This window comes from Nymphaea colorata, chromosome 8 (genome assembly GCF_008831285.2).
Source record: "Nymphaea colorata isolate Beijing-Zhang1983 chromosome 8, ASM883128v2, whole genome shotgun sequence".
Lineage (NCBI taxonomy): Eukaryota > Viridiplantae > Streptophyta > Magnoliopsida > Nymphaeales > Nymphaeaceae > Nymphaea > Nymphaea colorata.
In genome coordinates, this window is record NC_045145.1 from 16,690,722 (window position 1) to 16,701,319 (window position 10,598).

Sequence of the window (10,598 nt, forward strand, 5' to 3'; positions counted from 1 at the left end):
GGAGAGAAAAGGGAAGAATAAGTGACATTTTCACTAATAAAATAGTTTATTAATACGACGGGTCAGACTTTTCAACCTGATCTTTAGATTCGAAATTTTGAAGCGCGTGGAATGCTCCACGAACTCGAATCCGTGGCCTTTGTCAAGCTGGGCAGATATCTCGGGTTGTTGTCCTAAACAGACAGGATCCACTAATAACTGGACATGGGTTTCACTCAGCATGCACTATCTTCAAGTTCTAACCAGAATCATGTTCAAATGTTAATCTAATATAGTTTTTTTTTTGTAATTTTATATTTTTAGTTTTAAATAAATTAAAATAATCTTTTAATTTTTAAATTTTGTGATAAGAGAACTGATGTGATCAGATTTCTGTTTTTAACTAAGTTAAGAATGAACGATTGTAAAGTATGATTTGATACCTTACATTTTCAGCAAAAAGTTTCATATGCCCATCTGTGTCTGTTTTGATTTCTGCTGTGCGTTTTTATTCTATAAGATGGTTTGAACGAGTGGAGCTAAATAGGTGAAGCAGTTGAAGCGGTTTAACAATAAAGTATTGAGTCATTTTCAGACAACGATCTGGAGAACATTTCATTTCACACTTCACGGCTTTTTCAAAAATACTACTAAAATAAAGTTTGGTCTAAGTTGCAACACTAACACAGGAAGGACAAAGAACAACTAACTTTGGAAACATTTGTTTTTTAAACATGTTCCAGAAACATAAAAATGAGTAACTTCAGTTTATTCGTTTCACTAGATAAACTTAATAATTAATACTTTTGTTCCCAACTTCCATCTACTTCATCTGCATCATTAGCCGTTATTTTTTCACAAGAAGCGAGTTCATTTATTTTATTTAGATCCCTAGTTCTTTCCTTTTTGATGTTACCATCGTTATGAAAAGTCTTTTGATAACGGCTTCTATGATTCTTTGAAGACACCATTCACTTTACTTTCATGGGTAATAAACGAAAGCAAAGTCTGCAATTTTTTATCTACAAACTTAAATGAATAGCGAGCAAAGAAGAGAAAGAACACAGGATTTTTAATCAAAAGTCTCTTTTCATTTTTGTTTAGATGCGTTTAGTTCTGAGGGAACTCATAAGAAATCAAGTAAAAGCCAAGGAGCCCTCTTGTTATGCTTGTAAGACCATGGGCCCCTACCAGATTATAAAGAATTGTCTAAAGCATCCGCACTAAACACTCCAATGATAATGACAGCAATAACTATGAAACTGCTTGATGAATGTTGACAGAAACGGGGCCACTTCCAAAAAGAGATGCTACTTTCAATTTTACCTTAAGTCCGTCTCGGAGATGATGGCTGGCATGATCACCCCCCACTCACTTTAGTGGTCATCGAGTGTTGGTCTTCGCTGATGCTGGTTCTACTTACTTCTCTGCAGTCAGTCACCTGGCTGCACTGCTCCAACGAGGATTTCTCAGTATCTTCAGCCGAGAGAGCCTCCTCCATCATGGAAAAGAATGGCTGCCTTCCAAGAGGAACAAGACTAATCTGTGATTCGTTGGTCCTTCTTCTTGGTGCTGTTTTATTTTGCCTGGTTGCTCCTAACTGAGAAAAATTCACAGTCAAAGGCTGTCTGCACTCTGCAATAGAGTATAGCCTTCCAGATCATTGTGTTCACAGGCTGTTTAAGGGGAAAATGAACATAGTTTGTTCTGCAAAGCTCAAGGGTTTGCTTTCCTTGTCTTGGCCTGCAACTACGACTTCCACGGGGATGCCTTTGGAGCCTTTCATAGTTATGGGGGAGGGGGGAACAGCTATAATGCGAGTATATTTCCCTATCAAAAACAGGAACCTGGTGGGTCCTGCAGCACTTGGTGGGGTCATTGAAGGATTGTATCAGCAAAACTGGAAATGCAGCATATCGGATCGGCCTATGAGCATTCAGGACTTCATTTTCCCATTTCACTATAGAAGAAAGGATAAAGTTTGTACAGTGTACATCCCTTCTGATCAGCTTGTAAATGCTACCAAGTATATTCTGAGTTTTGAACTGTAGAGAGCGTCAGCTCTTGCTGCAATCTGGAAGCTGAGATTGCTCCTACCTGCCGAGGGAACTCCTAAGTTCCTACCAAGTGCCGGCCGGCCAATGTACCGTCAATAATGAACAATTTTGCTTTTGCAAAGAAGGGACCAAAAAAGTAGAGAATCTAAAGTACTGCGCCAGTACTTTATGCCGGTCCTAATCATTAGACTTGTTTTTATTGTACTTTTTGCTTAAATTTTACTTGAAGGAAATTACCTCTCCCAGGTGCGTGGAGCATAGAACTCCTAAGGCATTCCCTCACCTCCAAGACCTTGGCATGAATTGCATCCACAAAAGGAAGAGTACACTGAGATTTGAATCAGCAACTGCTGCTGTCCCAACCAGTTGTGCTACACTCCCTTAATCAGTTACTTTTGAACCTGCAACCTCCAGTCATATATGGTCCAAATTTTAAGCTGCGTATAGGTGCGGAGCAATTAAATATTTTGATCGGCAAGATGAGGTTAGTCAGACAAATCGATAACAAAACGCATTAAATCTGATATTCCACAAAATACATCCCAAGTCCCACGCTCTGATTCCTTTTAGGCTAACTGGAGTTACTAGACTACACAAGTCACTTGCGGTTGCATCGCGCTCGCTCACAGCAAAAACATAAAACCAATTAAGCAAAAGCTCAGCGTTGAACCATTGGAAATGGCGAAACACTGCATGTTTAGAAGTACTTGAAGAACACATTAATCCAGATTTACTTAATGTTGGGTTGAAACACGTTCAATCTGGGTTCTGGATTCCAGTCTTGCAGTTCCTGTAATTCAGTCTTTTGCTACCTGCCACTGCCAAGAGAAGGTTCCACACGTATGCGTGCATGTATCTCACTTTTCACCTTGTAGCGTGCGATTATGGCATTAACACAGCATTTATTTCACCGGCTTCACATGTACCATCTTTGTGTGTGTACCAGTGTGTGCACTCACCGGACTTGGTCCATGCTCAGTTGCTCACCACTGTATGTATATGGTTCTCCGAGTAGGCTTATATGGTTCTCCGAGTAGGCTTATGGCTCCTTGATTCAGGACCACAGTGTCCTTTCCGGGGTACTTTCGCAGGAACATGAGTTCAAGGCTGCTGTTCATTAGGAGTTTGTACTTGTTAAGCTTTCATACTGTTGGTAGTTTCCCTCCCATATATGGATCTACTAAAATGACGGACCTGCATTTACATAAATTCCTCTTTGCTTTGAACCATGTAAAGAGTATTTCCCATCCTTAGATACACACTTTCTATGCTTCGTAACACCTGAGAGCCCAGAAATGAGAGAGCAGAAACTAGTCACATGGAGGGCATCTGACTACCTCTGATCATAGATTCATAGATCTGATATGGCATGGTTTTTCAGATGTGGCGAAAGAACATCTGAAATCCATCTCGATCAAACTAATGACATTAACTCAGAGATAAAGTCAAGTTGGAAGGAAACAAAAGTTCGTTAATGCTGTAGCACCTCTTGAACATAAATTATATTGATAAAATACACATTCATAAATTACGGTGATAAAATACACATACCAGCAAATTACACAACCCAGGCAAGTGTTTTGTGCATAAGCCTCACGAATATAGTTTCATTAACATGATCAGCCTGGGCAACCAATTCACACTCGTTGTGGTCATTTATCAAATTGCTAATCAATCAGGAAATCATCCTTAGATGAAGAATCCCAATAACGTCTGAGTTTTCAAGAATAAATCCCTTGACGATAACCGATTGTTCATAGACTTCAGCCTGCATTAAGTGGTTCAATAATCTCCAGGAGTTCATTACGTAAACCAGTGAAAAGTATGGAATCGGTCTCAATTGGCTTGAACTTGACAAGAGTAGCAGGAATCAAGTCCTCTTCCTCCAGGGTTGGGGTTCGACCATTCGCATTTGCTACTTTGGGTACTAATCTACTTCTTGGCACTGCTGGCTGGAGAAGTTCGAACTCCAAGCTGGGCTCTTTGAGACATGAACTTACGAACTGAAAAAATGAAAAATAAATCAGTGATTGATCGACGTTTCATCAAATTATCAATTTCTTTGTCCAGTCTAATCATCAAATAACCAGGCAACCAACTGATTACATGATTTAGCAGCCCACCAATTTGCAAGAAGTTAAGGTCAGACCGACAGATGTATACAAGACCAGTAAAGGATCCAAAGCTGTTGGGTAAGAACTCCATTTTACTATCCAATTGCTTTAAGCCTTTTCTTAAACAGGAAGGCAATCATATTTCATGATTGCCCGAAATAGCTTAGTAGACATAAAAAAGGCATAAATAACAATCTTAAACTTTCATAATTGACAGAACTCCCAGCATTAATATTTTTCAATACAGCAGAACACAATCCTTCAAGTTCCAACCAATGCTAGGTCAAATCATCCTAGCATAAAGGACTCAGGCAAACACAAAAAGAAGAAAAATCCAAGAATAATGTGGAAAGATCACTATGAATGAACACTGTGGCAGAAGAGGAATCACTGTCGCCACCTTTTTTCCACGAAAGCATGCCAGACCCTAGGAGGCATTTTATACTGTTCGAAAATTACAACATACACAACTAACATGCTGCTCGATGTTTCCACATATTAAAAAGTCAGATGGATGTTTATTATCATGTGACATTAAGTTATTTTTTTCCATTATTTTTACCAATTTTCAGCATATTTGTTCGTGCAAATCTGACAACAGGTTTTCCTGATAGAACCCAGAGGCTTCAAATAATTCTGCCACACGACTCAAAATAAACTGCAGCATACTGTCATATAAGTGAAACTACTGGACAGTGTTACATAAGTGATGTTGGTTTGTGAATGCATTTCTCAGCATACGCACAAAGAAACTCAATCTGTCTTTGATATTAGACAAGAAGATTCTCTTAAAAGTTTTGTCAAGGAACACAGCAGCTTGATTTGTGGGATAACTAAACCATATTTTAGACGTAGAAGAAAGTAGAAAAACAATGAACTGGAAATGGAATACCAGGAAGTTCACGATGAAAGAAAACTACATTCAGCATAACAATATCTTAGCATAAGCATAATAGGGAACAGCACTAATCCAGGTACAAACCTCATAAAGTGCTGTTGTAGCCTCTGATGGAAGAAAGACACCTTGTAATAGCACTCCATCAGGAAACTGGATTCGAATGACACATACTTTACATTTCTTCTTAGCCAATTTTGCCTGCTTCTCCTTGTACGACTTTGGAATCAGCAGTTGAGATTCTGCGATCTTTTTCTTCCTAAGATCAACTTCTTTTTTCAGCTCTTCAGCAGTAACATTATAGAAGGAATCTGGAAGATCGATTTTTGCGGCTACACTTTCTGGGACAGCAAAGAAAACTCGAACCTATATTTTTACAACATATCAAGATGTTAGAAGTGAACCATATGGAAAGCAACTGGAAAGTGGAACGAAGAAGCCGGTTTTTCATGTTTAAGGTTGCTTTTCTGATGAACAGAGATCCGTGCATGTGGGCATGATATTGGAGTGTGGAGCCTGATCTATACTTAATAGGCTTCCCTAATTTCTGAGTTTTGTAAGGGCATCATGCAATATTTTGCATTTTGCAGGTTTTCCTAAATCACTATGTTTATGAAGAAGGGGGGAGAGGGGGAGGGGGGGGGGGGGGGGGTGGTGGGAATGGGGAGGGGGTGGGCGGTGGGTTTGTTGTATTCTTTGACAGCCATGGACGTAGCAGAACCTTGTCTCTGAAGTACGAGCCACGTAAAATCCTTGTGTCTTCTTCTTCCTTCTCTTCTTTGGTTACGACGCCAAGAGGGCCTCGTTCCTGACACATCACACAATCCACGGGTATTGCTAGGTTTCATAGGTTTCCCTTAACCAAGCAAAGATGAGCAGTAGTTGCTGGAGGCCAGCTGATTCCATAACAAGGTCATACCAAGACCAGCATGAGATTATTCTAAGAGTAAATGAGCTCGTCACGGAACTTTTACTGAAGCGAGACAAGTTCTGCGGAGCTTAGATTATTCACTGGATCTTGATGCAGCAGTCAAAGAGGACATAATGAAAGGGAAAATATGTTTAGTAATAATAAGGCATTCACTGATGACAAACTCACTATCTCACCTGCCTGTCAACTTTCTTTTGCTCCATTGTGTCATTTGGTGGAACTGAAGATGATGGAGATGGCTCGCTCGTCTTTGAAGGTTCCAATGATGAAATCACTTCTCTAATCAAGAAAACCTGGAGCTCAGAAGGTGTTTCCATGGTGGCCCACATTTCCCCCTCCTCTTCTTGTAATCTAAAACCAACACATTCCAACAATTCTACACCTCCCACAGCAGAACCGACCGTATCACATATTTTTGGATTGGTCATTCTTATTCTCCTAAACTTTGTATTGTTGGGATCAGTTATGATATTTTTGAGAAGCTTAAGGACCACATCAACCGTCTCTTTAGATGGATCTCCAGACATGAATGTGCCAGCAGAACTCAGACATTTGTTTCTGAGCTCCATTTTCTCGTCAGTGCTCCCTACTGCACCAACGTCATCATTTCTACCTGAATCCAAGCAAGTCGAAGCGTGCCGTGATACTTCCTCCTCGGAGTTATACAATGTACCACAAAGCGGGCATTCGAAAACATCCACCGAATTGTCCATCTGAGAGCTTTTGCGAGATGAAATAACCGGGCTGAAGGGATCAAAGCCACTGCGCCCAGGATAATCACTTTTAGCACTGAAGTTGCCACTTTTTTCCGGAGGTCCTGGGACAGAATCACTACTTTTCACGGGTGGCAGTTGAGGTCTCGGCTCGGCTCGTTTCATGGGGCCTGTTTTCTGCTTATCGACATTTTTCTGCAGCGAATCGAGACGGTCCTGATACGTGGCATTGGATGAAGACCCCAAAACTCGACCCTGGCCAGTGAATTTCCCAGAAGAAGAGGAGAATGGATTGTTCATCTTCTTCATCATGCCCTTAAACTTATCCTTCACGTCGTCCATGTCCACAACTAAAACCAAAACACCAAACTCGAAAAACCCAATTCCGCTCAGATTCTTCAGAAACCGAGCTCAACAAAAAAAACTCCTCCCCAGAAGAACCAACCAAAGAATGAATTCACTTCCAATTATGTACAAGTATCAACAAAAAATGAAGAAGACAAAGCCCCAAACCGGGAACACTACCCTAGTAATGCAGTACGCGCCGCGATTCAACAAACGCCGATACACCTCTATGTTGGAAGACAAGCAAAAGAAGAGCAATCCAGAAATCACAGCAAATGAGTACTTAAGCCAAAAAATTCCAAGGCTTTGAACATGAACAGGATCGGGAGTACCTTGTGCGTAACGAAGGTTCCCTTCGATCTCCTTAAGATCGAAGGCAACAAACCCGAAAGATCAAACGGGCGAAGTTTCTAGGGCTCTTCTTGTCGGGGCCGTTAAAATCGGTTCGAAAAGTGATCCGGTTTCAAAGGAAACCAACAAAAATCGGTTTGAAAAACGTACCGAAATGAGGTTACAAATCGTTCTCTTACAACTTTATTATGTGAACTGCCTTAATGCATTGCATTAATTCCTCTTACGCTTTTCGGATCTGGATTTGTGAATCTTCGGATTCTTGTGTATTGATCATTAGATCAACTTTTGACCAAGAGGAACACGTACTGGTTCAATACAATTCCATCCAATCAACAATATCATTGATACAAGGTTTGACCTATCCCTTAAAGGATCTGGTTCTGGAGATGGGCTCAAGAGGCTCATTTGACGTCCCGTTCAGATTGTAGGATCCAATTGGTGTGAACATAATATTTCCTCCCAAATACAGGTATAAATATGACCAGAGATGCAAAGATTATTTGTAAGACACGAAAACCAAGATTATTTGTATTCCTATTACCAAACACCCCCCAAAGCTCTATAGTTTTCTTACGATATTCTTCACAAACATAAGAAAGTTAAGGCACTTCAACTCTTTAACAAATAGCCAACCTGATTATCTGGTTTATCATGGATCTTACATCTATAATTTAAAAACCTCAATTTCATAGACAGTGCTTTCAAATTAAGGATGTCAATATATTAGGTATGAGTAGGATAACAAATATACATATAAAGCATCTGGTTATGAATTCAAGTTTAATCACTAGAGATGTGCATGGCTCTGATTTGGTTTGGATCAGTGGCGGAACCAGAAAATTTTGGTTAAGGAGCACTAGCCAGCCTCTGGCATAGTTGGATGAATCCTTGTGGGGCACAGACCTAAGTCTGGTGTGGGCACAACATATGGCTGAACATAGGTTCAGCTCAATCAGGGCAAGTATTTCAAGGGCGGGCATGGGCAGTGGCCCACACCAGTCACGTAGTAGCTCCCCTATTGGTTTGGATAAAATTTTCATCAAATTTGTCTAATTGGATTCTATGTAATCGTGTTTGCAGTCAAACCCTTATTTTTTTTTTCAAGAAAAATTAAATTCAGATATGACTAGCTAAACTGACAAATGTGTATAATAATCTGGTTGAACCTTAATCAGATCCCAGTTGGATAACGAGCTTGGTTTCAGTTATGAGATTGCATACTTACTTGCCAATCTGGCTACGTGGATTTGAAACCAAGTAGGTAATCAGATGTATTGAACCCATTTAGATCTATATATAAATCCAAAGCTGATGGATAGTTTAGGCTACTTCCCCGATATATCTGACTGAAACAATCAAACAATCTGACTTTCTTTCATCGTTTATCCTTGAATCTGCATCCGAAGCCTATCAAGCAATCTCTAATATGGTCTGATTCAGTATCTCATTAATGGAACTGATCTGTTTATATTACTGCCAAACATGACATAGTGTCTTGTGGTTTTCAATCAGTAATAAACTCTTAAGTGTGAACAGTAGTCTGCTCCTCTGGCATCTAAACCATGTCAGAAACGTGGTTTTAGAACCAAGTTAGTTTCAACAAGCTTGTTTTATTACAGAAGTCTTCAGTTTCATGCTTCTAACATCATAGAAGGAACTTGAACAGATTGTTCGAAACAATTCAGTTATCACGGATGCGCTGGATTTGGAACAAGGAAGAAAGTGCGACACATTGGGCTTGTGAGAATGTTTGAATGCCAATGGAATCTATAATCTTTTAAACCTCGGCATCTTTCCATGTAATAGGAACCGCAATGATTTTTTTTCATTTTGGCATATTACCTGCTAAGACTACGTGCTTAAACTTTAACTACTTATAATTAACAAGAGAATAATAAATCTAATTAAGAATTTTTTTGTCATATATGAGATTTGCGGAGTCAGAATTTTTTTACATTTTTCTGGCTTCAACTGGTCATGCCATGACCACAAGATCACCATTTACAAAAAACTGCATGAAAAAGAACAGAGAAAGAGGACTATTACACAACTTTACATGCTTTCGCTGTAAGTACGCAGCAGCTTATTCCTTCCCCTGATCACCTCTATGAACACATCATTGACGGCATGATCAAACATATCTAGCCCTTCTTTCAGTGTCAATGAGCTCTGCTTCAACAAGTCAATACTCTTGGATAATTTCTCTTCATCCTTACTTTCCCCATCTATAATTTGAGATTTAACCTCTGAAATTGCATTTTCGACCATGTTATACTCCTGTAAGCTTGACATGGGACTCTTTCTCCCTTTCTCTAGCAGCCCATGTTGAAGTTTACTCAAAGATGGCCCCAAAGATGCGGGAGACTCCAAGTCCATAGGCACATGATTCATGTCAAGTTGTGCTGGTGGAAAGACAGGCACAGAGAGAAGAAATGATGATATAACAACAGTAACGTTCTTGACCACAATCATGGCATTAGCAAAGCTAGCCAACTCTAGAGATTTTTATTGGTTGTTTGCACCTTTCTCTTATGATCCTTCATCATACCATCTGAAGTGGGCTGTTTTTCCAATTGCTGCTGCATTTTCTGCTTGATTGCATGTTGCAGAACATTATCAGTATCTCGTCTTCCATCCTTCCATCCCTCCAAACCTTCAAGAAACTTACTCTTCTCAAACTCGAACCTCTTGATCGCCATTTCGCTGCACACCAACGAACAAGAAGCTTCATCTCCAAAGGTAAGTTGTTCAACGAGCATCCTGTACCTATGGAGGATAGAGAAAGATGACTTCAACAGATTGCACAAGTCTAGCATAAAGGCTGTCTCATCCATGTAATAATCGAGCCACTCCTGACCTTCTAGGGAAATGGGTAGGTCTAGCTTTTCCACAAGGGCCAGGAGCTCAGACTGCACGCTCTTGAGCAGGTTTATGGCTTCACCAAACCAGGCCAACGTAAGGAAACCATCCCCCACTAGGGAACGCTCAAGCCTATCAAGTCCTTGAGAAATGAAAGAATAGAAGTTGGTCAAGTCCATATTTCCAGTACTAGATGCATCGCTTTGGGTCCTGCCACCCTTAAGGAGTGACAAGATACTGGTATACCAGTTTGCCATTAAAGGGATGAATGACAAGACTGTGAGGATATGAATGAAACTATGGAGATGAAGAAGATGGACCTGCAATATGCACTTGTCCCTCAAAGGGGAG

The 10,598-nt window shown here is 40.1% G+C and overlaps 1 protein-coding gene and 1 pseudogene across 1 annotated transcript; both read right to left on the reverse strand.

Moving 5' to 3' along the window:
- Window positions 1-3,507: 3,507 nt before the first annotated feature.
- Window positions 3,508-7,487, reverse strand: LOC116259419 (plant UBX domain-containing protein 2). The gene is made up of 4 exons (XM_031637230.2): window positions 7,367-7,487; window positions 6,153-7,261; window positions 5,133-5,411; window positions 3,508-4,039 (listed from the first exon to the last, which is right to left on the reverse strand). The coding sequence occupies exons 2-4, from the start codon at window positions 7,029-7,031 to the stop codon at window positions 3,800-3,802; spliced, it is 1,398 nt and encodes a 465-aa protein (XP_031493090.1). The 5' UTR covers window positions 7,032-7,261; window positions 7,367-7,487; the 3' UTR covers window positions 3,508-3,799.
- A 1,825-nt stretch (window positions 7,488-9,312) lies between these two features.
- LOC116259553 (protein BPS1, chloroplastic-like) lies at window positions 9,313-10,598 on the reverse strand (annotated as a pseudogene).

Excerpts from the sequence above, each read along its gene's own strand:
- LOC116259419 (XM_031637230.2), bottom strand. The coding sequence starts at position 7,031 with ATGGACGACGTGAAGGATAAGTTTAAGGGCATGATGAAGAAGATGAAC. Across the intron at positions 5,412-6,152 it reads AAAAGAAAGTTGACAGGCAG|GTTCGAGTTTTCTTTGCTGT; the intron begins GTGAGATAGTGA and ends GTAAAAATATAG. Across the intron at positions 4,040-5,132 it reads CTACAACAGCACTTTATGAG|TTCGTAAGTTCATGTCTCAA; the intron begins GTTTGTACCTGG and ends TCATTTTTTCAG.